At 35.3% G+C, this 23,423-nt stretch overlaps 4 protein-coding genes across 6 annotated transcripts; 2 read left to right on the plus strand and 2 right to left on the minus strand.

Moving 5' to 3' along the window:
• Positions 1 to 417: 417 nt before the first annotated feature.
• LOC111791890 (auxin-responsive protein IAA26) lies at positions 418 to 2,953 on the minus strand. The gene is made up of 5 exons (XM_023673392.2): positions 2,099 to 2,953; positions 1,555 to 1,844; positions 1,324 to 1,471; positions 1,024 to 1,088; positions 418 to 935 (listed from the first exon to the last, which is right to left on the minus strand). Exons 1-5 carry the CDS (start codon positions 2,533 to 2,535, stop codon positions 886 to 888), a joined length of 990 nt encoding a protein of 329 aa, XP_023529160.1. The 5' UTR covers positions 2,536 to 2,953; the 3' UTR covers positions 418 to 885.
• Positions 2,954 to 11,689: 8,736 nt separating this feature from the next.
• Positions 11,690 to 17,614, plus strand: LOC111790715 (lysM domain receptor-like kinase 3). The gene is made up of 11 exons (XM_023671739.2): positions 11,690 to 12,785; positions 12,878 to 12,961; positions 13,705 to 14,004; positions 14,376 to 14,521; positions 14,596 to 14,685; positions 14,779 to 14,884; positions 15,588 to 15,739; positions 15,830 to 15,927; positions 16,009 to 16,156; positions 16,336 to 16,443; positions 17,044 to 17,614. Exons 1-11 carry the CDS (start codon positions 12,170 to 12,172, stop codon positions 17,206 to 17,208), a joined length of 2,013 nt encoding a protein of 670 aa, XP_023527507.1. The 5' UTR covers positions 11,690 to 12,169; the 3' UTR covers positions 17,209 to 17,614.
• Positions 17,615 to 17,755: 141 nt separating this feature from the next.
• Positions 17,756 to 23,403, plus strand: LOC111790716 (uncharacterized). 3 transcript variants are annotated; one of them, XR_002814545.2, is made up of 6 exons: positions 17,756 to 18,106; positions 19,039 to 19,149; positions 19,229 to 20,162; positions 20,307 to 20,639; positions 22,942 to 23,088; positions 23,166 to 23,403. XR_002814545.2 is itself a non-coding variant. In XM_023671740.2 (4 exons), the coding sequence occupies exons 1-4, from the start codon at positions 17,912 to 17,914 to the stop codon at positions 20,525 to 20,527; spliced, it is 1,461 nt and encodes a 486-aa protein (XP_023527508.1). In that variant the 5' UTR covers positions 17,756 to 17,911; the 3' UTR covers positions 20,528 to 20,747. The 3 variants fall into 3 exon arrangements, 1 of the variants encoding a protein (XP_023527508.1); XR_002814544.2 differs by lacking the exon at positions 22,942 to 23,088 and having other exon boundaries at positions 17,861 to 18,106; XM_023671740.2 differs by lacking the exons at positions 22,942 to 23,088; positions 23,166 to 23,403 and having other exon boundaries at positions 20,307 to 20,747.
• LOC111790717 (histidine-containing phosphotransfer protein 4) lies at positions 20,704 to 22,943 on the minus strand. The gene is made up of 6 exons (XM_023671741.2): positions 22,193 to 22,943; positions 21,877 to 22,007; positions 21,741 to 21,809; positions 21,592 to 21,663; positions 21,410 to 21,482; positions 20,704 to 21,319 (listed from the first exon to the last, which is right to left on the minus strand). The coding sequence occupies exons 1-6, from the start codon at positions 22,250 to 22,252 to the stop codon at positions 21,272 to 21,274; spliced, it is 453 nt and encodes a 150-aa protein (XP_023527509.1). The 5' UTR covers positions 22,253 to 22,943; the 3' UTR covers positions 20,704 to 21,271.
• Positions 23,404 to 23,423: the final 20 nt, after the last annotated feature.

Here is a 23,423-nt window from a genome sequence, read left to right on the forward strand (position 1 = left end):
CACTTTGTTTTGAATCCTAATTAAATATTAATCAATATCTTATCCATCTTTCCATTTTCATTTTGTAGATGAAAGTTAAGTAGTTATGATGTGAAGGGTTGGAGGGTTGGAGGTATGTGAAAGACAGTATGCAATGTTGGTGTGGAAGGGGAGAGCATGTGAGATGTTGTGTAAGCCCTGACCACTTATTCAGATGGGAAAAGGACTAAAGAGTTCCTCAGTTCTGGGGCCCAAAGTTGGGCAGCTCTCCATGACAATCACACTCCTTTCTATGCCCTTCTTCCAACCCACCTCCTTCATTTCATCTTTTCAACAAAAGCTCACTACCTTTTTTCTTTTTCTTTTATTTATATTCATTATAATTCCGAGTAGAGAGATTTCCGAAAGAGAGTTTGAAAGCAATGTTACAGACTAATAAGCAAGAAATACAACATAACCCTTAGATAACATATAACTCTAAGTAGGAAGAATTGACGATGAGTCACATCTCCTTGTAATAGTACATGTTGGGTCATTTCATGTCAGGCACGCCATGGGCGACCAGCATAACCAGACACAAACACCTTGTCCTCGTCTAATATCTATAATACACATTCAAAACCAAGGCCTTTCAATGTGTTGGATAACTTACATTAAAAACTCCAAATCACTCACTTGTTTTGGTGTTACAATGCAAAAGCAACTTAGACTAATTCAGGCTTTCTACAAAGAAAGAAGATGAGAGATTGATTGATTCATTACATTGCAATTTCACAAGAAATTACAGACATTAAACCATTAATCTATGGGTTTGGTGATTAAGCTAAGCATTTTAGTTACTACTAATGATATCATAATTCAAATGTCTTCTCTCAAGCCTCTGCTTAAAAACCTCTCTTCCTTCACTTAGTTGCAGGGTGGGTCGAGCACCATCTTCTGTGGCTTCGAGCAACCGACTGTATTCAGACACATCGACTTTATCATAATCTAAATTGATACATAAAATGATGAAAAAATAAGAATGTTAATTGTGTTTGAACTCACGACTCAAGGCGGGTAATTCCGAGCTTTTCAGCACACGCAACCTCTTCACCGTCGAAACAAACATTCTGCAACAAAAATTACAAGAGTTATGCTCTTATTATCTATGCTCAATCCATGATTGAGATATCACAGCTCAGCATTCATGGGAATGGATTGTAAGATCCCACGTCGGTTGGAGAGGGGATCGAAGCATTCTTATAAGGGTGTAGAAACTTCTCATTAGTAGACTCGTTTTAAGAACTTTGAGGGAAAGCTCAAAATCAACAATATGTACAAGTGGAGGAGGTGAAATATGCTTACTGCCAAGGGACATCGCCAACAAGAACTCGGTCTCCTTCGTTATCCTCGTAAACAAGAGTATATTCTCCGCTTCCATCGAGCAAACCGGTGATCGGTTTCTCGTCATCTTGCTTCTTCAAAACGCCACCAGCTGGGGAATCTCTTTGAGCTGCAGACAGGAACAAACAGGCGAGCTTAGATTAAAATTGATATGAACAGAACAAGAACTTGAATAATTCTTGAGTAGATTACCTGCAAGTAAACCTCTGAAGAGTTCATCAACAGCAGAGGAAAGTTTTTCATAGCTATCAAGAGCATTGAGATCAATTTTCCTACCAATGGGAACTCCATCCATATTGATCTTCACAAACAGACCCTTTCCACCAACTTCAACCGCCTTCTTACTGGGAGCCGGGAGCTTGCTCGGTGCTGCATCCAAGGACGACTCCGACACAGGCTTTGAGAAGCTGCCGCTGCTGCTTGTAAGGTTCCTTCTCGACGATCTAATTGGTGGCCATCCCACAACTGGAGCCGGTGCAGTCCTTTGAATTTTTTTTCCCACAAAGATGAACAATAAAGATGATATTGACGACAAAAAACGGCAAAGAAATAGCAAACATCTAAAAATTGCTCCATTTGGGAAACAGACAAAGTCCAATTTAGTGGGTTGTCTTGTTCATCAACTGGTCCATTCTAGATCAAATTAAACCAGAAACACAAGCCTACCATAAAACTCATGTCCTTTCACACATGCTTGAAATTTCAATAGCCATGAAAACAATACTAATATCGCTACCTTTTCTGAGAACTGTTGGAAACAGCTGTGTTTGCAGAGGAAGGAAATGATTTAGGTTCAGCATTATGTAGATCAACCATTTTCGTGCAACGGGGCTGTGACACTGATTCTTTTCCCATTGACGACAGGCAAAACGCTGGCAGTTTGGCTGCTTGAAACTTTCCATGAAAATTTGGAGACGGCGGCCATGGATTCTCAGAAGGAGAAATTTTATGAGAAACAGGAAAACGCCCAAAATAAGGAACGGCTTCATCCCTTCCTTTGCCGGACCAATCGCCTTCTCCGGGCAGGCCAAGCCTCAGTTCAAGCTTCTTATCATCGGAGGTGTGGGGTTTTCCGGCAACATCACCCGCAGCAACCCATTGCCGGTGTTTGGGGATCAAATCCAGCAGTTGGGGGCAAACCCCGTCTTTCTCAGAACACCCATTTATCTCCATTGAAAGATTAGGGAGGTTTAGACGAAACCCAGATGGGATAAACACTAAAAAATGATTTGGTTTCCTTTCTGAGTAAAATTTCTCGAGAAATTAGGCAAGAAAACTGGGTTTGCAAAATCCCGAGCAAGAGATGAATAGAAAAACACAACCCAAATCGCAAAAGTTCGCGAAGATTTGTAAGCAAACCAGAGAAAAAAAGGAGTACAAGCAACAATTTGGGATAAATTGTAAGAAAGGGGCGTGTCTCAATCAGTTTTGGGCGTAGAAATTTGTTAAAAAGGTTAGAGACAAAAGAGGAAGGCCGATAATTAGGAGTGGGAAGAAGAGATTCTGGTTGGATAGCAAAAGAGCCCAACACAGGGAACGATATTTAGAGCATTGTTCACGCAACCAACCAAACAAATAAGCAACAAATTGGTGAACCAAACCCAACTTTTGCATTAATATTCCATGTTATTTAAATTACTAAATGGATAGCTAAATTATTATTATGAATTAAGAGCGACCCGTTCATAAAGTCTTGAAGGATAGATATCAAATGCTTTGATAATTTGAACCACGGGTAAAGTTAGCTTAGAATAATTGTTAGCGTTCTTTTGATCATTATCATACGCGTGTAATGTTATTTTATATTTTATTTATTTTATTAAGATTGTTTACGTAGCAATTACGTTGTTATGATATATACCATGTAATAACATTTGTTTAGGAGATGGGAATACAATACTTTATAGGTAGGGTTTAATGGAATCATGTCAATTGTTAATTAATTGTAATAAATATTTAACCCAAGTGGGGTTCTTGAATATAATACTAGTAGGCCTATTTTGTGCTTAATGTTAAACTTTTTTAGGTGTATTCTTTTTCGTACCTATAGTTTTGCTTTGAAAAAGTTGTAATATATTAATTATAAATTAATATCATTTATACATTCATTATCTTTATCTTGTGTATTTATGAAAGAAATAATAAATTTAAAATGTCTTAAAATAAGTATTTTTGTATTGTTTTTTTTTTTAACAAAAAAAAATTAATTACAAATTTAGTTTTTGAATTTAATAAAATATCAAATTGTTCTCGCTGCCAAATTTAAAATTTAATTAAAAAAATTCGACTGCTTCATTAAAAACATTTGAGAACTAAAGGAAGTTGAAATTTTATTAAATAAGATAAGTTAATAAAATATAGTTTATTCACTTCTAAATTTTATATGTACTAAATTTAAAAATTAAGAAAATAGATTTTTAATTTTCTCATAGCTTATAAAAATAAAGTTAAAAAGAAAAAAACAGATATTTGAGATTTGATTTTATGTTTTTTTGTTGAGGGTGAAGGAATATTGTTAAATGTGTTAATTATAAAAGTGTGAGGTTGATTAAGCAGAAATCGGACGGTTGGATTAGTTTCAAACTGACAAGTCGACAGCCTTAATATCCAATCATCCTGTCTGCCCTGGGATTTTGAGGCCGTGATTCTGTACGCTACTCATACCTTATGACACCAATCCCAACCGTCCGATCAATCTTCATCGTAAGGATCGGCGATCACATAAATTTTATTTATTTTTTCAAAAAAGACATACTTTATGCACAAAGCTCGAGATGGAAATTCTGATGCGTAACAGCTAAAAAGTAGATTTTCTTTTTGTTCGTGAAATCTGAAACCTCCTCTGCCCGTACCAGTAAATAATATCCCTTTTTTTCCCTATAAAACTTACTTTTTGTTTGCCTCATGACAGTTTTACCCTTGTCTCCATTTTTTTTTTTTTTTTTCATTCGTTTCTTTTAATTTAAAACGTCCTTCACACTCACATGTTTTTAGTGAAGTTCTAATATAGTCACTAGACATTGAGTGCACATCGTTAGTATTAATGATAATTATCAATTCGTTTAAGTATTTTTTAATCATACTTTCATAATCTCGAGCCTATTATCATTGGGATATAATTGACTCATTCGTATACCACTCATTTACTCTATATCATATGTCTATCAACTTTTATTTCAGTTCATCTTCAAACTACATCTTATTAAAAGAGTTTTGGCTCTGAGTATATACAAAATTTTAAATTCATATCTAGAAATATGGTAGTATTATTATTTTTGTCAAGGTGACAGAGAATATATGTATAATATATTTATGCTGCCAAACTGAAAAGATTAAATAGACGTGAACCAAATTCATAATTAAAAAGAGAAAATACAAAATTTGTTGTGCACAAACTATAAACAAGGGGAGAGAGAGAGAGGTATTAATTGATAACGGTCATCCAATAAAAAGAGAGAAAAAAAATAAAAATAAAAAAGAAAAAATAAAAAAGAAAAAAGGGGAAAGAGAAGGGACGCCCCATGGTCGGCTGCTGATTCATTTTGGTGTGTCCAAAGCAAAATTGGCAGACGAAAACTGTAGCCTTTGTGTTTTTAAATTTTAAGGTTTAACAAATTATATATATATATATATATATATTACACGTGTCCAATAGAGGTGGGCCCCACTGCACATATGCGCCCGTGATTTTTCCCTCCGACCATCCAACATTTCTATATTATTCCAATAATTCCCTCACATTTCATTTCTTCCTTTATTTTCCTTCTTTTTTTTTTTTTTTAGAGGTAAATTAATGAAATTTAAAAATATAGATGTATATTATTTAACTAATTTAAATATTAGAAAAAAAAACGGTGGGGAGGGAGGGAGAGAGAGAGGAATGGACGGTGATGAAGAAGGAAGGCGTGGGGAGAAGGTCAAATCGGATGATTGGTGGTGGGGGGAGGGGGTAATGATTCAGTGTGTCGTTTGTAGAATAGAGGAGAAGTTAATGCAACTGAGACAAGGGCGCACTCAAAGCATGCCCCATCAAATCAAATCAAATCAAATCGAATCATCCACCTGTCTCAATCCCCACCCTTTGATTCCCAATCATATTTTTCTTCATTTCTCATTATTAATCTCCTTTCTTCTTATTTTTTTCTTCACATAATTCATCAATTCTAACAAATTATTATTAATAAAACTGAATCTTCATCTTCTACTCTTCTTTTATTTATCTCATTTTACTACTAATTTAGTACAAAATAATTTTATTACCTTTATTTTAAATATAATTAATTAAAAATAGTTATCAACTTACTAACCAAACAAAAAAAAAAAAATTATTGAAATAATTAAAAAATGATACGAAAACGATTAGGTCTCCATATTTTCAAGACATTCAATTTAGTTTCTATAATTGCGACTTTGGTTAAAGTTGGTATTTTTGTTGTCAAATTGTCCGTTTTGTCCCTACACTTTTAAGAATTTATCATATGAATCTCTATTTGTAAAATTTTAACAAATAATTTTTTTAAAAAAAATTAAGCTAAAAATAAAAATTAAGTGACGAAAATATTCAATATCGTAAAAACATGAACTAAAATAAACACTTTAAAAATAAAATAACCAAATTAAACTAAAGTAAAAAATAATAGAATCAAAATAATATTTAAACCTTTTCTAAATAATATCGAATTTAATCATATCAGATTCACGTATTCATGTATTCAATATCGTTCAATCTATATCTTTTTACCTTAAATCTCATTTTGTTTGATACTAAGGTATATTGATTTTAAATTTAAATTTGGCAGATTCAATAATAAATCGATAAGTATTGAATTAGGTCGATTCAATCAGACCAATCCATTTCATTGAACTTTCTTCGTCTATACTTTAATTTTATTATATGCAAAATTTGTATATATTTATAGAAATTTTAAAATTTTCTTGATTCATAATAGTGGTTTAAGTTAAATTGTGATGTAAGGTTAAAAAGATTGAGACACTTCAAACTCAACCTGGAATTGTCTATGTTCCGAGCCATTTCTTTTGAGGATAAGATATTTGAAAGGTACAATTATTTTCGATAATGGTATGATATTATCCCGTGTAAACATAAATTCTTATAATTTTTTTCTTTATTCTCTCAAAAAGTTACAGATTAATGAAGATTATATTCTCGTTCATAATATTTATAATTTTTGGTAAATAAAGGCAAAGATATTATGATAGCCACCAATGAATGTCTCTCTATTCAATCATAGTGCCTTTTTATGTTATTATGTTTATAATATGTTTTTGGTCCATGATGCAATGCTTTCTCATAAGAGTTGACCTTTTATTTTCCTTTTTTATTAAAAAAAAAAAAAGAAAAAAGAAAAGAAATTCTTCAAATGGGTAGCTAGCTGTGTTTCTAATCATTTATTATTTATTGTAAATTAGGTAATTTTCTTTTAAGCAACAATTCCCAACCATTAAGTCTTACATATGTCTACTTGCTTACAATGTAATCATATGACTTTACTTTACTTTACCCTACAAATTAATCATATATTTCCTCGTAATAAACTTAATTAATATCTAAAAAAATTATTTTATAACCATTTTATTCCTTTGCTACGTTCCATAAATAGTAAATCGATCATCTACGTGGTTCTAAATAGTCAACTTGATTATTTAAACGGAGATCGTTAATGACTTTTGCATCATACATCTTGCTTATTGTTTGTCGTTCATTCTTCTTTATGAAAAGGACAAATTAAAGCCCTTATGCTCGGAATTGGAAGTGAAAGGGAGCATTATTTATAGGGTATATATGGTCTATAAATATCCCATCTACCTTATATTTAATACACTGTTTTTCTCGCTTATTACGTATATGCAACATAATTTTGCTGATTAAGACGTATACTTTTAAAGATAAAATATTATAAAACAGTTATAAATATATTATAAGTATATTAAAGAAGTATAATTACGATCTTAGTCTAAATAAAGTTTTATAAGATATAATAAATTATATTTGAAATTGCATATTGTCATGATTATGTGGATCGCGGGCAGCCCCAATCTCAACTACCCACTTTTTTTTTTTTAATTTATTTGATGGAAGAATAATTTTATGGAATTTTATTAATTATTTATGTTATATTAAGAAAAAGAAGTTGATGGAACTCAATCTTTTGGAATCATTATTTTGTTGATTAAATATTGTATTAGATATGTTATAATCTTAGTATGTGCGAATGAATTCGGTGCCCATGATTGCTATGTTTACCCGATTAAAACATATAATAAAAAATAAATAAATAAAAGAAATTGTGAAAATCTGATCGCGCCACCCTACGAATATATCGTAAATAAAAAAGGATTTCTTATTTGAAATTATTTTTCTATAATTTTAAAAACTATTGGCACGACTAAGTTTAGGGCATAACTCTAATATCACGTTAGATGAACACGACTCTTCACAATGGTATAATATTGTCCACTTTGACCATAACTCTCATGACTTTGTTTAGGTCTCTCGAAAGGCCTCGTACCGAGAGTATTCTTTGATTATAAACTCATGATCATTCCTTAAATTAGCACTTGAATAATTTTGTAAGGATAATTTTTAATTTTTTTAAAATAAGGTAGCACTTGAGGCATCGCTCTCATATGATCCGCAGGTTAGGTTAGGGTTTAGGGTAGGCGGAAAGGTGCGGTGTTGTGGCTGATTGGGTCCGGACATTGGGAATAATTATCATCAAACCCCAACCATTTATCTTTATAGCCCAATCACCTCACTACCCAATTACTATATATTAAAAATAAATACTAAATAAATAACTAAAATTCAAACCAAGAAACAACTTTATTATTATAAAGAAATTTATTAATCATGTAAGTTTGAAAAATATATAAAGATTAAGCCCATCAGTTATGGGCCTATTGATAGGCTCTTTTGATATATTTGGGCTTTATGTCTAAAATGGCCCATAAGCTCAATATTGTTTGTTTGTTAAATGGCCCAAATAAAGTCAATATAATTAATTTTTAAAATATATGTGTAATTGATTTTTTAATTTGATTATTGTAGTAATTATATAGAGAATATAGTTAATTAATTTGTTGGAGGATGATTATTAAGAGTATGGTTAAATAAACGACCTATAAATTGAAGGCAAATTATTCAAAATATATTTATTAATGAATAAGAGTAAATTAAATTATTTCAATAATTTCACTTTAACTAAAGTTATTTAATTATCTAACCTAATAAATTTGTTGGAAGAAATTGCTATAATCAAATGTGAATATTATTTATTTATATAAAATTTTGATGCATTTTTATGCAATTTCAACTGCAATTATTTTTAATTTTCAAACGTCACGTCGTAAGTTAAAATAGGTTTTGATAGGTGTTTTCAATAGTTGGATCGTAATTTTAGAATTTAGACTGGTTTTTAATTAAAAATAAGAAACGTGATTCGTGTTCTTCAAATAAAATAGATGTTAAAATTGTTGAGGATTATTGGGAGTGAGTCCCCCATTGGTCGGGAATGATCATGGGTTTATAAGTGATAAATACTAACTCCATTGGTATGAGGTCTTTTGGGAAGCCCAAAGCAAAGGCATTAGAGTTAACGCTCAAAGTGGACAATATCATACCATTGTAGTGAGTCATAATTCGTAACATGATATTAGAACCATGCCTTAAACTTAGCCATGTTAATAAAATTCTCAAATACGGAACAAAGAAGTGTAGTCAAAAGTGACTAGTATCATACCACTTAGAGAATCGTGATTCATAACATGGTATCAGAGTCATGCCCTAAACTTAGTTATGTCAATAGAATCCTCAAAAATGGAATAAAGAAGTGTAGTCATAAGCGACTAAAGTGTCGAACAAATGGTGTACTTTGTTCGAAAGCTTCATAAGCTTCAGGGGAGGAGAGCTTATGCTCAAAGTGGACAATATCATTCAATTATGGAGAGTCGTGATTCCTAACAAAAAAAAAAAAAAAAATATATATATATATATATATAATTTTAAGAAAATTAGGTTGTTTTTTAAAATTGAAATTTAAAGATAAGATTCTGAAATATATGCAAATACCATCCAGTTTGTAGATAACTACAAATGGAAATCTAAATGTAGTGAAAAGAAATCTAAAGGGGCCCTATTTTTATTAAAGTTCACAATTTATTCATAATATATCAAGAAATTTGAGAAGGGTACCGTCAAGGAGTGCCACGTGTCGTATGGATGTTGTTAAGGGGAAATGGCCCGTCTGATCAGTGCATCGTGAAGCCCAGAGAGAGAGACACAGACAAGATCCTAAGTATGGTGGCCCCACCTCAGGGCTTTTATTTATAATTTAAAAAACAATAAAAAAACACACGAAAAATTAAAATATGTGTGTGTTTATTTAGAAAAAGAAAAGTTATAATGTCAGTGCCTTTTACTCATTCTGTAGGATAAAAGGCAGTCTGGTTAAGTATTAATTACAAATTACCTTTATTCGTTTTCTGCAAAATAATAACAATAAAAAGTTCAAATAATATTGTTGAAATTAAAATATTAGTTTTTTTTTAATAAAAAAATTCCAGCTAAATCCATGTGTTTCTCTGTATCGTCTCTGTGTAAGTGTGTGCATGGGGCTGCGGCTGTCCCTTGGATCGTAGCCAATTTCGTCGGTTGCTGTACCAAATCAATTTCAAATACATTATAATAATATTCTTTTTACTCAACCCAACCCGATTCAACCGGGTTGAGTCGGTGGGTTAATCCAACCCTGTGAGTTCAAATGCAAGTCAACTAGGTCCGCAGGGAAAACGTAATTTTCGAGTTGTTGTGCGTATTGCACGTGCGGGGCAGGCAGTGTAATGCGCTTTTACTTTTTACTTTTACTTTTACTTTTTTTTTTTTTTTTTTTTTAAAAACTTCTTTCAATAATTAATTATTTTTATTTTTGTCAGACTCTGTCTTTTGTTTTCCTTTTTTAGGGATATAATTTTGGTACGTCAATATTTGAATTCCTCAATTATTAGTCAACCATGCAGTAAATTGTGGTAAATCCAATTCTTGTTTTACCTTTTTTAACCCTAACCTTCATTAAAGTAACAGATTGATTAAGTTGAGGAGTATAATGGTAAATGTAGAAAATAACGGTGGGATATAAGATAAGATAAGGTGAAGAAGAGCATGAAGATGAAAAGATGGGTCAATGGCTGTTACTTTTTTGGTCAGAGAGATAGAGAGCAGAAGTGAAGTGGATTTTAGGGTTAGGGTTCCAGATTGACAAGTCGTTCAGTCCAAAACGACAGATCGGTGAATTTGCCAGCGACTCCTTTTGTGGGCCCCATTCCCACCTGTCCTTCTTCCTTTGCCAGCTCTCTCCCGACCCCCCATTTTCCCAAAACGACCTTCAATTAATTTAATAATTTCCATCGCCATGTCACACACTTTCATCCTTGTTTTTTATAATATATGAATTTAATATCTAGATACATCGTTCTAGGTCGATACTACACTATTTTAGACCACAATACTTACGTGAAATCTTATAAAGATTCTATTTTAAAATTAGTTTTAAAATGACTAATATTTCAATAAATTTAAAAAAATTAGTGTTATTTAAATTTTAATAAATTAACCTTTTTGGCTTTATCTCTAAATTGTTAAAAAAAAATAATAATAAAATTAATACACTCTTTAATTTTTCAACAATAGATACTTATAACTGTTAGTTTGTTTATAATAATGACTCAATTTCTAAATTTGTAATTAATAATTCTTCCACATAATTTGTACAAAATAATTAACCTACCAAATGCATTGACCATATAAGATTAAAATAGACATACAATTTAATTTTATATATAATAAATCAATAATAAATATATTATAGATATTTTGGCAAGTTGAGAATATCTCAAAATTCATATTAATTTGAGTGCATCTCAAGCAATCTACCATGTTCTTCTACTATACATTGAGAAAAATATCCCACAAATATTTAGAAAAATAGTTTTTTAATACTTTAAAAATAGAGAGAAATAATAAAGAGGTTGGAATCTCGAACTCTTATTTTTGTAATTTACCATTATTATTATTATTATTATTATTATTATTTTTAATCAAATATCTGAAATGCGAAAATGAAATAATGTTGTAAAATTAGTGGAGATGGAGTATTGAAATATCCACAAAAATAGATGTGATATTAAAATAGGTTTCATAGATATTCCATATAAATAGGGAAGGAAGAAGGGTATTTTAGGCATAGAAGAAAAAAAAGATGTGGAAACCGGGAAGCCCTTCTCTTCTCATCGCTTTCTTGCCTTTACTCCCCACAGTGGAATACGCTTGAGGGAAGAGGACTTGGCAGTCTACCTATTATTATGATCACTCCCCACTTTTACCCAAATTCAAATGCTCTTCTGTTCACTGTTTTTTTCACTCCAACCCTCCTTGCCCCTGTGTCCACACCTCATTTTCTTCCTCCTCCTCCTCCTCCTCCTTACTTCTTTAAACTCTGCCCCTTTCCCCTCGTTTTGAGCTCCAAATCTCCACTTTATTCGTTCATTCATCTTCTGGGTATTCCCCATTTTCCCTATATTTCTTCCCTTTCTCTTGGTTTTTCTCTGATTCTTTACAGATTATGATTTTTGTTTATTGGGGTTTCGTTTTCTGACTTACCCACATAGAGTTCTTCTTGTTTCCTTAAGATTTGTGTATGTTGAATTTTGATCCACCTTTGTCTGCCACTAATTTCTGTTCTTGACTGTTCCACTCACTATCTTTATCCGCGAACTTTGGAGCTGGAACTCAATGTTTTCATCAATGAATCCTGTACGATTTTCCAGTTTGGGCTTCCTTCTATACTTTGCCCTTCTTCTTCAACATCATTCCCTCTGTTCCTCTTATCCCATGCCCTTAAATTGTACGGATACGACCCGTTTATGCACCTCGTTTCTGGCCTTTGAGCCTCGCCCAAATCAGACCCTTTCTGTGATCCAGAGTATGTTCGACGTATTGCCTGAAGATGTTACTGTCGAAGGAAATGGTCGGGATTACGTGTTTATCAGGAAGAACTGCTCCTGTGCTTCTGGGTTGAAGAAATATATAACCAACACAACTCTTACCATCAAATCCAATCGAGGGTATGTCTATGACATAGTCATGGAAGCGTATGATGGGCTTGCGTTGTTGCCCAATACAACCCGAATGGCGAGGAACGGTGCTGTTGTGTCTTTGAGGCTGTTTTGTGCCTGTTCAAGTGGGTTGTGGAACTATTTGATGAGCTATGTGATGAGAGATGGCGATACCATAGAGTCTTTAGCTAGCCGATTTGGGGTTAGTATGGATAGCATTGAGTCGGTGAATGGAATTGAAAATCCAGGCAATGTCACTGTGGGTGCTTTGTATTATATTCCCTTGAATTCGGGTCAGTGTTCTTGTTTGATAGCTATTTTATTGGTTATGATTCTGCAGATGATCGCCATTGTTGTTTTATCATTTAACTTGTGAATTTTGTAGTTCCTGGCGATCCTTATCCATTGGAGACAGACATTTCTGCTGCTCCTGCTCCAGCTCCTTCCTTTACTCTGAACAATTTCACAGGTGGGTATGAACAACTTTCACACTTCTCATTCAGACAATAATCATTTGCTTGTCTCATACTTTTAGGAAGACATTCGTAAGTCAACTAGTTGATATAATGGCGTCTGATAACAATATTGAAATAGGTGGTTATTACTTTCTCGTTTTAAGAAGTAATAACAGATATGGTAATTTTTGTGTTTCCCTTTTGGACTTCACTGCAAGGTTCTTAAAATATGTATGCTAGGGAGAGGTCCACACCCTTATAAGGAATGCTTCACTTTCCTCTCCAACTGATGTGGGATCTCACAATCCACCCCTTGCCTTAAAATATGTATGCTAGGGAGAGGTCCACACCCTTATAAGGAATGCTTCACTTTCCTCTCCAACTGATGTGGGATCTCACAATCCACCCCTTGGGAGCCCAACGTCCTTGCTGGCACACAACCCAGTGTCTAACTCTAATACCATTTGTAACCGCCTAAGCCCACCGCTAGCTGATATTGTCCTCTTTGGGCTTTCCCTTTCGGGCTTCCTCTCAAAGTTTTTAAAACGCGTATGCTAGAGAGGTTTTCACACCCTTATAAGGAATGCCCCTCTCCAACCGACGTGGGATCTCACAAGTTGTCTGTTTCTAGATTTACTTTGCTTGCTGCTGCTTATTTTTAAACTGCATTACTACCATGGAAGCCTAGTTCTAATTATGCCAACTTTTGTCATGAACTTGAGAAAAATTGTTAACTCTATTGCGTTATGAATTGCAGATAATGCTGAAACCCCCAAACGTGATCCTCCATATATATGGATTGTTGGAAGTTTGGGAATTATTCTTGTTCTGATTTTAGTTGGCATAGTAAGTTATGCTTGCTTCAGGTGGTTGAAATGCTTTTCTAGATCAAGGAGTAGCCACTCCAAAGATCCCGGTGGCAAGGTTCCCCACAAGTTCCATATTCTTGGCAAGTCAAGTTTCTGCTGTGCTTCAGGAAGGTACATTTGCTGCAGTTCTGCAGCTTGGAAGCAAGCCAACGGGGAGTCTAGTGACAACCAGAGTGCATTTCCGAAAGGTACACTGTTTCGGTTCTTGGCTTATTTTTCCTGTCTCAGTTGCGCCCATTATGTAGTTTCGTATGCCAGTTATTCCTCTGATATTCATGTCATACCGCAGCTCCTAGAAGCTTCTGTTGAACCATATCTCCCATATTCTTGTTGTACTAATTGTTCTGTACGCACTTAGTTAGGGTTGATGAATTATGAATTGCAGCCTATGGTACGAATGGGACTAACTAAGATCCAAACTGAATAAGTGCATTCCTTTTGTTAGTTCTGAGCTTGCAACACTAGAAGCATAGTTAATAGCATAGGCAGCAAATCCAACCTCAGTTTGCTAAATTATCTGAGAAATGCCTAACTATTACTTGAATTTTCTTTCATGTAGTTATCGAGAGCAATGTATTTGACGTAGACAAACCTGTGGTTTTTTCATACGAAGAAATTTTTTCCTCAACCGATGGTTTCTCTGATTCGAGTCTACTTGGCCATGGAACTTATGGTTCAGTGTATTATGGTATCCTGCGTGATCAGGTTTGTGGTTATCTACCATGTTCAAGGATATCAGTTTTGTTGACTGCCTTAACTCAATGATTCTGATGTTGTAGGAAGTTGCTATAAAAAGAATGACTGCAACAAAAACTAAAGAGTTCATGGCAGAGATGAAAGTCCTGTGCAAGGTTCATCATGCAAACCTGGTAATCTTTTATTTTTCATAAATACGGATGTATTTATTTGCACAAAGCACACAATTAGAAACCTTGACTTCTGTTTGGTTTACTTTTTTCAAGGTAGAATTGATTGGTTATGCAGCCAGTGAGGAGGAGCTCTTCCTTATTTATGAATATGCTCAAAAAGGTCCCCTCAAAAGTCATTTACATGATCCTTTGAACAAGGGTAAGATTATATTTTTACTCCATGAATCCATCATTTGCAAGTCAATCTGTTTACTCAATGTGAAAACGTTTGGAAGCTTCGTTGCCCTCTCCAGTCGACGTGGGATCTCACAACCCATCTCCTCTGGGAGCCAGCGTTCTTGTTGGCACACCGCTCGGTGTCTGGCTTTGATACCATTTGTAACAGCTCAAGCCCACTGCTAGCAGATATTGTCCTCTTTGGGCTTTCCCTTCTGGGCTTCCCCTCAAGGTTTTAAAACGTGTCTACTAGGGAGAGGTTTCCACACCCTTTAAGAGATGCTTCGTTGCCCTCTCCAATTGACGTGGGATCTCGCAATCCACCCCCTTGGGGGCTAACGTCCTCGCTGGCACACTGCTCTGTGTCTGGCTCTAATACCATTTGGAACAGCCCAAACCCACTGTTAACAGATATTATCATCTTTGGGCTTTTCCTTCTAGGCTTCCCCCCAATGTTTTAAAACACGTCTACTAGTGAGAGGTTTTCACACCATTATACGAGATGCATCATTCCCCTCTCCAACCAACGTGGGATCTCACACTTAGGAAGTTAGATGTTTAAGTGATTGGTTAGATAAAGTTTCAGTATGTTGCTTGTTGTCTCAACGACTGGGCTCGATGCAGGGCAATGCCTCATGTATACTGAACTATGATGCTTTCTATTAATGTTGGTTTCCTAATTACAGGGCATACGCCACTATCTTGGATTATGAGACTCCAAATTACTTTAGATGCTGCTAGAGGTCTCGAATACATTCACGAGCATACTAAAACTCATTACGTCCACAGAGATATCAAGACAAGCAACATCTTACTTGATGGTTCTTTTAGAGCAAAGGTGATATTTAAAGCATCCTCCTACTAGTTCTGTCTGTTCAATTAGGCAAAGTACCGTCCACTGAAATCCTCCTCCCCCTTCCATGTTTAGATTTCTGACTTTGGGTTGGCCAAACTTGTTGGAAAAACAAATGAGGGTGAAGCTACTGTAACGAAAGTTGTCGGTACATACGGTTACCTGGCTCCTGAGTAAGTAATGAGAATTCAACAGCTGAATATTTCTCAACAATTTCTTTTAAACTGTTTTCCTCTAACCTTCATTCATTCTAGATATTTGAGTAATGGGCTTGCGACAACGAAAAGTGATGTGTATGCTTTCGGTGTCGTTCTTTTTGAGCTTATATCTGGAAAGGAGGCAATTATACGAACTGAGGGAACAACTATGAGAAATCCTGAAAGACGTTCACTAGCATCAGTTGTAAGTTTTATCATGCTGGATATGTGGTAATTTGGAGAGAAATATATGTTATTTCTCAAACAAAAACACACATTTTCTGCTTGCTATTATGTTTATTTTTGTATATCTCAGCTTTTTGAAGAACTGCGTGCATTTGGTGCTAACTTTTTAATGGATACAATGTTCTGACATAAATGCAGATGTTAGCTGTTCTTCGGAACGCTCCTGATTCTATGAATATGGCAAGTTTGAAAGATCAAGTTGATCCAAGTATGATGGATTTGTATCCTCATGACTGTCTATTCAAGGTACACAATTCACCTTCTCCATCTTATTCTAGGCTCAGTATGGCTTCTTGAAAAGCGTATTAGAAAGGAGTGTTTGTGTAACGACCCTAGATTTTCTACTTGATCTAAAATCGCTACTGTTCATCATAGGTATACAATAGCAACTTTAGGTTGAGTAGAAAATGTAGGGTCGTTATAAATGGTATCAGAGCTAGACACTAGACAGTGTGCCAGTTAGGAGGCTTAACTCTGAAGGGAGGTGGATACGAGGCGGTGTGCCAGAAAGGACGCTGGGTCCTGAAAAAGGGTGGATTGGGGGTCCCACATTGATTGGAGAAGAGAACGAGTGCTAGCGAGGACGCTGGGATCCAAAGGGGGGTGGATTGTGAGATCTCATGTCGATTGGAGAGGACAATGAAACATTCTTTATAAGGGTGTGGAAACCTTTCCCTAGTAGACACGTCTTAAAAACCTTGAGGGGAAGTTTGGGAAGTCGGAAAGGACAAAACCCAAAAGAGGACAATAGTATAACAATGATGTCCATTTCCCTTTTCCTCGAGTAACGTCAAATTTCTGCTGTTGATTTGTATTTGTGTGATGTTTTGGTTTATTTTCCGGCAGGTGGCCATGTTGGCAAAGCAGTGTGTGGATGAGGATCCCATCTTACGACCCGACATGAAGCAAGTCGTAATATCCTTGTCGCAGATCCTACTGTCTTCGGTCGAATGGGAAGCGACTCTAGCTGGTAACAGCCAAGTTTTTAGTGGCCTAGTCCAAGGAAGATAGTTTTGAAACTACATCAGCTCAACCCACCATCCTGATTCATCTTCCCTAAATTGTATAGCAGAAGTGGTAGCAGCAGCCCATCGGTAGAGTCATCGTCTTCTAAGCGATAACCGTTCGATATTATTGTGATATCAAATTTTGGCATCCGCTGCTACCTATTCCCGGGATGGGGTTAAGATAGAGCTTTCTGAGCTTTTTTCCCTAGTCCTAAGTAAAGAACAGTTATGTTGAATAATCTACCTCTGGCTTTCTAAAGGTTATGGGTATTCGAGGTTTCTCGGACATACCGAAAAAGAGTGTATCGAAACATGGGTGTCGGGGATCTAGTCTTGTACATCACATAAAATTCTGTCTACAAACTTGAAATGAGTCTAAATTCTAAATTTAATTATCTTAATTTAACTCACTTATATAATTGCATCAAATTAAAAAATTCAATATGATAACAATTTAATCTTTTTATCAAAATGTGAGGTTTAAATTTAGTATTAAAAATGCATAATTTAAATCTGCCTCCCTTATCCAAGAATTGTAGAAAGCCCAATAGTGCGTTGGCCCATTCCAATTCGTGCCAATGAAGCCTCCATTTTTCGATTCTGGAACACTGTACAAAGCACTCAAAAGCCCGCCATCGGAGAGATTCAAAAAGTGAAAGAGCTACATTTGCAGGTTTCCGAAGGGGGTGCTACTGGCGGCGATCAAGATGTCGGTGAGAAGGAAATTTGGGAGAAAACCACTGAGGGACATAGCGAACCACAATTACTGCCGAACTTCCTCCAAATCTGTCGCTACAGCCAAGAGAAAGGAAGATGATAATAGGTCTAAGGTTGAAGAGCAAGATGATTCTCTAGATCGTCTCCTTCTAGTTCAGTCTGACCTCTCGGCGCTCACTGACCAGGTAAATCACTGGAATTTGCCTCCATTTTTATGTATCGGGGTTTTGATATTGCTGTGGTTGAAATTAGTATTCGCTCTAATACAATCATCTGCGTGAAAGTTTGGATATGTTTCATACCGGTGTTTCGTTTGAGTTTATTTCATTTTCAAAATTGGGGAGAACGGAAGGGAATTAGAGGGGCAGGGCACAGTAAGCAGCCGGATTGTCTCTTCGTTGAAGTTCATGAACTCTGATTTCATGCTTCGCTTGGATCTTAATAAATGCAGCTTGGATCTTAATAAATGCCGTTAGTATTAGAAGTGAAAGCAAGATCGATCACACTCACACAACAGAAATTTAACAAAGAGACACAAAGATTCTCCTATATCCATGGGTAGCAACCAATCTCAATAATCTAAAAATTTACAAAGTGTATACACTCTCACGAGTCTCTCAACAAAATTCCTACTAAATGTCACTCAACAAATACAAAATGGCACTCATGAAGTATGATTATGTACACATAAATTCTATGAAATATGACATATTTGTACCATCATTGAGTATGGTTGAGAAATATTGAGTATGATTGAGTTTGAGTGTCATTTTGTATTTGTATTTGTTGAGTGACATTTAGTGTGAGAGTGTTCACACTTTATAAATTTTTAGATTATTGAGCTTGGTTGCTATCCATGGATGTAGGAGAATCTTTGTGTGTCTTTATTAATTCTATGAAGTATGTCATTTCTTGAGTGTCATTTTGTATTTGTTGAGGGTCGAATATCAATTTGTCCGTAAGGAAGGGTAGATTATGTACATGAAGTATGTGTTCTTAAACCAGGCGGTAGACCTCTGCACCAATTTTATGATCTTCTATAATTTGTATAGTAGTTGGTTGGTATTTTTTTTTTCGCTATGTTGCACAGCTTCACCATACTGTACTGAATTGGCAGATCGATGAACTCGTTGTCAAAGCATTTGAACTGAAGAAAATAGACGAACAAGGGAGAAAAGAGATCGAATCTTTCACTCATGTCTTGTCTGATATGCTATCTTCTTTGAAGGTAAATTTTCAGTAACCTGTTGTAAATTGCAAGTCCATCCATCCTGATAACTCGTGTGGGATAATTTTCATAAATGCAGCCCTGGGTCCCCAGGTTTCAGATGGCGTTCTCTCGTCCATCAAAAGATTCTGATGATGGTATAGAACAACCGTTGGCTAGTGAAAGCAATGCTTTGGTTAATGATACGGAAAGCAACGTTATTGATAGCCCAGACAATGCTGGAATTCAAGATTTGATCTCCCCTTCACCCCTCGTATCATGGCGTGCTGGATGCAATATTGAGAGGGGAAGACAATTGTTTTTACTCACTCCTCTTCCTATTTCTAAATCACTCTCATCGAAACATGCAGCATACTCTAAATCTGTACTTGGCGGAATTACTTCGGGTATACTCAAGGGTGCACAACCATGTTTTTTAGCATGTGGAGATTTAAACGAGAATCTACTTGAAGGTAATGGAGTTGAGCCTAGTGTTAGTAAACCATTTGGGTCCGATTTAACCAAACTGGGGGACAATTTGCTAGAGGGTAATGAACCTCAGCCTAGTGGTGCTGAGCCTTCTGGGTCTGATTTAACACAAGTAGGGACAATTCATCAGCGACGATTTGCTTCCCCACCATTATTATCAATAAAGAAGAATTGCTCTATGTTAGTTATGACACCATGCTTAAAAATGTCGCCCCCAAAATCGTGTGTGCTGCTCGAACCCATTTCAGAGTCGTCACAAAAAGACAAAAAAAGGATTTACAAGGCCACACCTTTTCCCGTCGGAGTTCATGTTTCCTCTTCTGGCAGTGACACTTCTGATGGGTTGGCTTTGAAGTATCCAGAACTCCTAGGAATTCAACAGGCTCACAAATCAGGAATTAAAAAGAAGGTTGAAGCTTCTCCGGACTGGTTCATGTCACCCCCAAAAACATGTGTTTTACTGGAGCCGTCTGATTCTCATTCGGTGGAAAGTGCTAATTGTGATGGATGTTACTACGAAGCCAAGAAGTCTTTCACCCACCAAGGTATTTATTGTTTTACAATTGCCAGACGTCCCTGTTCATGAATTAGTTTAGTTTCTATTTTTTCATAGAGAATTTTGATAATATCATTATAGTGTTTGGCCTATGATTTATGAGGCGCTTCTGACTAAGAAAGTGTGCATATAGATCCAGTTGGAGTCAGCTTGCCGATCATAGATAACACTCCCATGTTGAAGGAATGTGAAAGTGTATTCCGGGTTGGCAAACGTGCTGGTGAGGAAACTCTTAAGAAAGAACTCTGGCTGAAATTTGAAGCAGCATCAGCCAATCCATTTCGGTGTGATCAATCTCTCCAAAAGACATCAAAGGGTTTCCTGGACTTGTTGGATGAGGTTTCATGTGATTAGATGCGGAGCCGATACACTTGGGAATGCACACCGCGAAGGGCATTGCAGCCAGATGTTGTGCTTGTGCGTACCTCGGCCAGGAGAAAGAATCTATTAAGTTCGACACTTTAAGGTGCGTAGAAAGCTAAAACTTGTAATGATGCTGGAACCGAATATGCTCTAGAGAATGGCTGTCTAGTAGGCTACATTTTGTTCTATAAGCATGACCAAAGTTTGAATACCATGGTTGTACATGCCATTCTGGTGCCATTATAATATTCTCATGCTAAAATCAATAACAAATCTACAAAAAATCAAAGAAGACAATCTACCATTTCCAGAGTAATATCCTGAAAACTTATTTCCTCGGCTCTAAAGTAGTTTTCCAAACCCCCACAAATTTGTAACTTTTGAATCCTTCTTGATCTATTTCGTTAACCCAGTTGTCTTGATTTTCTTCATTAATTTCTTGATTTCCTTTTTTGGTCAAATTGTTGCATAGTCAAGATCTCCTAGACTTTCTTTACTCGTAACTAGTTTATTGGACACAGAAGTACTTGGATTCTGTTCATCCCATCAAGGAGCATTTTTAGGTCTATAAGCCAGCCATTTACAAAAAGGCAAAGGATGGCTTACTTTCCGTTTGCCAAGAAAGTTAAGACAGAGCTTTGAAATTGAAATCTTTACATTCCAAGGCCTCTACGCCCACCTAGTCATCTGCTTGATTTCCATTTGAAGTCATTGCCTTTGGTTGCCCATCATTTGTTACTTGGGACGACTTGCAATTTGACTCGGACCAGCTTGCCTTTTCAGCTGCTCAGAAAACAACACAAAAAATATGGTAAAGATCCAAAGTTTCTTTAACTCACAGGAGGAAAATAGGAATTGTAGTGAGATATAAACCTGAAAATAAGCTTCAAACTTGTTTTTCAGAGCTGTACGTTCTTTCTTCAGTTCCTGGAAAGTCCTAAAGCATCTTTACATGTTTACAAAAGCCATCAGAATCAGTATTGAAAAAACCAGAATATATGCAAAGGTTGATCTTAATAATAATCTAATGATTTCATTTAGGAAAAAGATTATACCCTTCTCCACTCCCAGACTTGCAGTATTCCCTAAAAAGTGTGCACTGAGCTTTCACCTTTTTTGCTCCAATGCTGCCATCCATTCATAAACAAATTATTGGTTATTTTTATTACTGTTCCTATTCTTTCATTTCCTTTTGTGAATTTACCTTGTGCTACTTCCCTTGAACTGTTGCATATAGCTATCCAACTGATTAAAGTCAAGAGGGCTCTTCTGTCTGCACTGATATCAATTTGTTAGAACATAACAGAAGGGAAAGAATTTGTTCTTATAAATTTACTGACAGTGCTTGCTCTAAGTTGAGGATTAATCTATACGAATCACGGTAGCATAGAGTTACAACTTCCTCAACAAAATTTGGGTTAGCCTCATCTTGCAGCTGCTCCAACTGGACAAATTGTTCATCAAGAAATCCCTGTAGAGATAAAATAAGTTAGCGTGAATGTGAGCACACCTACTTTGGTTAAGAGATTATAGGTTTGATTCTCTCTCCTCTACTTTTTGTTCAACTCATTGTCAGAAGTGAAGCCTTTTAAAGCAAGAAACGAAAAAAAGGACAGGTTTCCAAGGAAAATGGATGCTTAAGTAAGACGAATGGACCTGATCAAATAGTGATTGTCTCATTCTGTTGATCTGCCTTGATAACTGATTCCTTTCCATCTTACAGAAAATGTCAAAAAGGAGAAACAGAACAGGATAGGAAGATTATGGAGTAGTGATGAGTTTTACCACAATGGTTAGGATCCAGGGGTTTATATAGAGGAAAAACAAGTGAGAAGAAAGAAGAGTAGAGGGAACTAATGCATGTATACCAGATTTTGAGCTTTTTAGAATATGAGGCTTGAAGATAGAGGCATCCCCAGGTTTAGAGAAATAACAAAAAAGGTCAGATTTCATTTCACGAACATTTGTAGTAATATTCCACGCACATACCATACATAGCTCCATTTAGAGCCTTTCGGCTCTTTACGCACTAACCTTAGAATTCTGGGTAAACACGAATAGAAAGTGCAAGAATTTGAGTGGTGAAAGAAAACCAATAGAACAGAAAAATTGTAATGGAGAATAGCACATATGGCAACAAAGAATATATATTACATACTATGAGCTAACATTGTTAAATTTGTATGAATGACTTTTTTTGTGCTTAAAAAACTATCTTTTTAAGTACTTAAAAAGTACTTGAAAAGTCATTAAGAGACCGTTCCTCCTATTCTTCAGCTATTATTATGTGAGAGAGATGTGCACTGAACATAAGAGGTGTTTATAGTCACTATCGACTTATTTTGTTTAAGAGAAAAAGTTTTAAAGATCAGAATTTGAGTTTTTTTTTTTTTTTTTTTTGTTAGGTACTCCCTAAAATATGTGTTGCATAGACTGAAATTCCCCTTTCACATCACTGTCTCATGTAATGGTTAGCCTAGAATCTCACTCTTGTCTTGTCATTGATTGACATAACACCTCAACACAAATTCTTTTCCCATATTCATAAAGAGGTAGACATTGGCATACTATTTTGGTATCAGAATCTCTTATCAAAGTGCAGATTCTGATTCTTCTCTAGCTTTTACAGGCTTTTCCAACTTCGAATGCATTCAAATGAGCTAGAGCGAGTGCAAATAAATGCAAAAAGGTAATCAAGTTCGATATCGAGAGTAAGACTTAGTGCAACTATTCGATATTTTCTAAAATTCAGGTATCTATTAGCCATTTGAATTTGGGTGTTGGTTGGTGTTGGCTTGATTGCTGTTGAGAATACTAATAACAAAAAGAAGTTTCTCAAATGTCATTTTATATTGTTTCTTGAATAAAATTTTACTTATTCTCAAAT

This window comes from Cucurbita pepo, chromosome 3, assembly GCF_057944985.1.
Source record: "Cucurbita pepo subsp. pepo isolate OVF chromosome 3, ASM5794498v1, whole genome shotgun sequence".
NCBI lineage: Eukaryota > Viridiplantae > Streptophyta > Magnoliopsida > Cucurbitales > Cucurbitaceae > Cucurbita > Cucurbita pepo.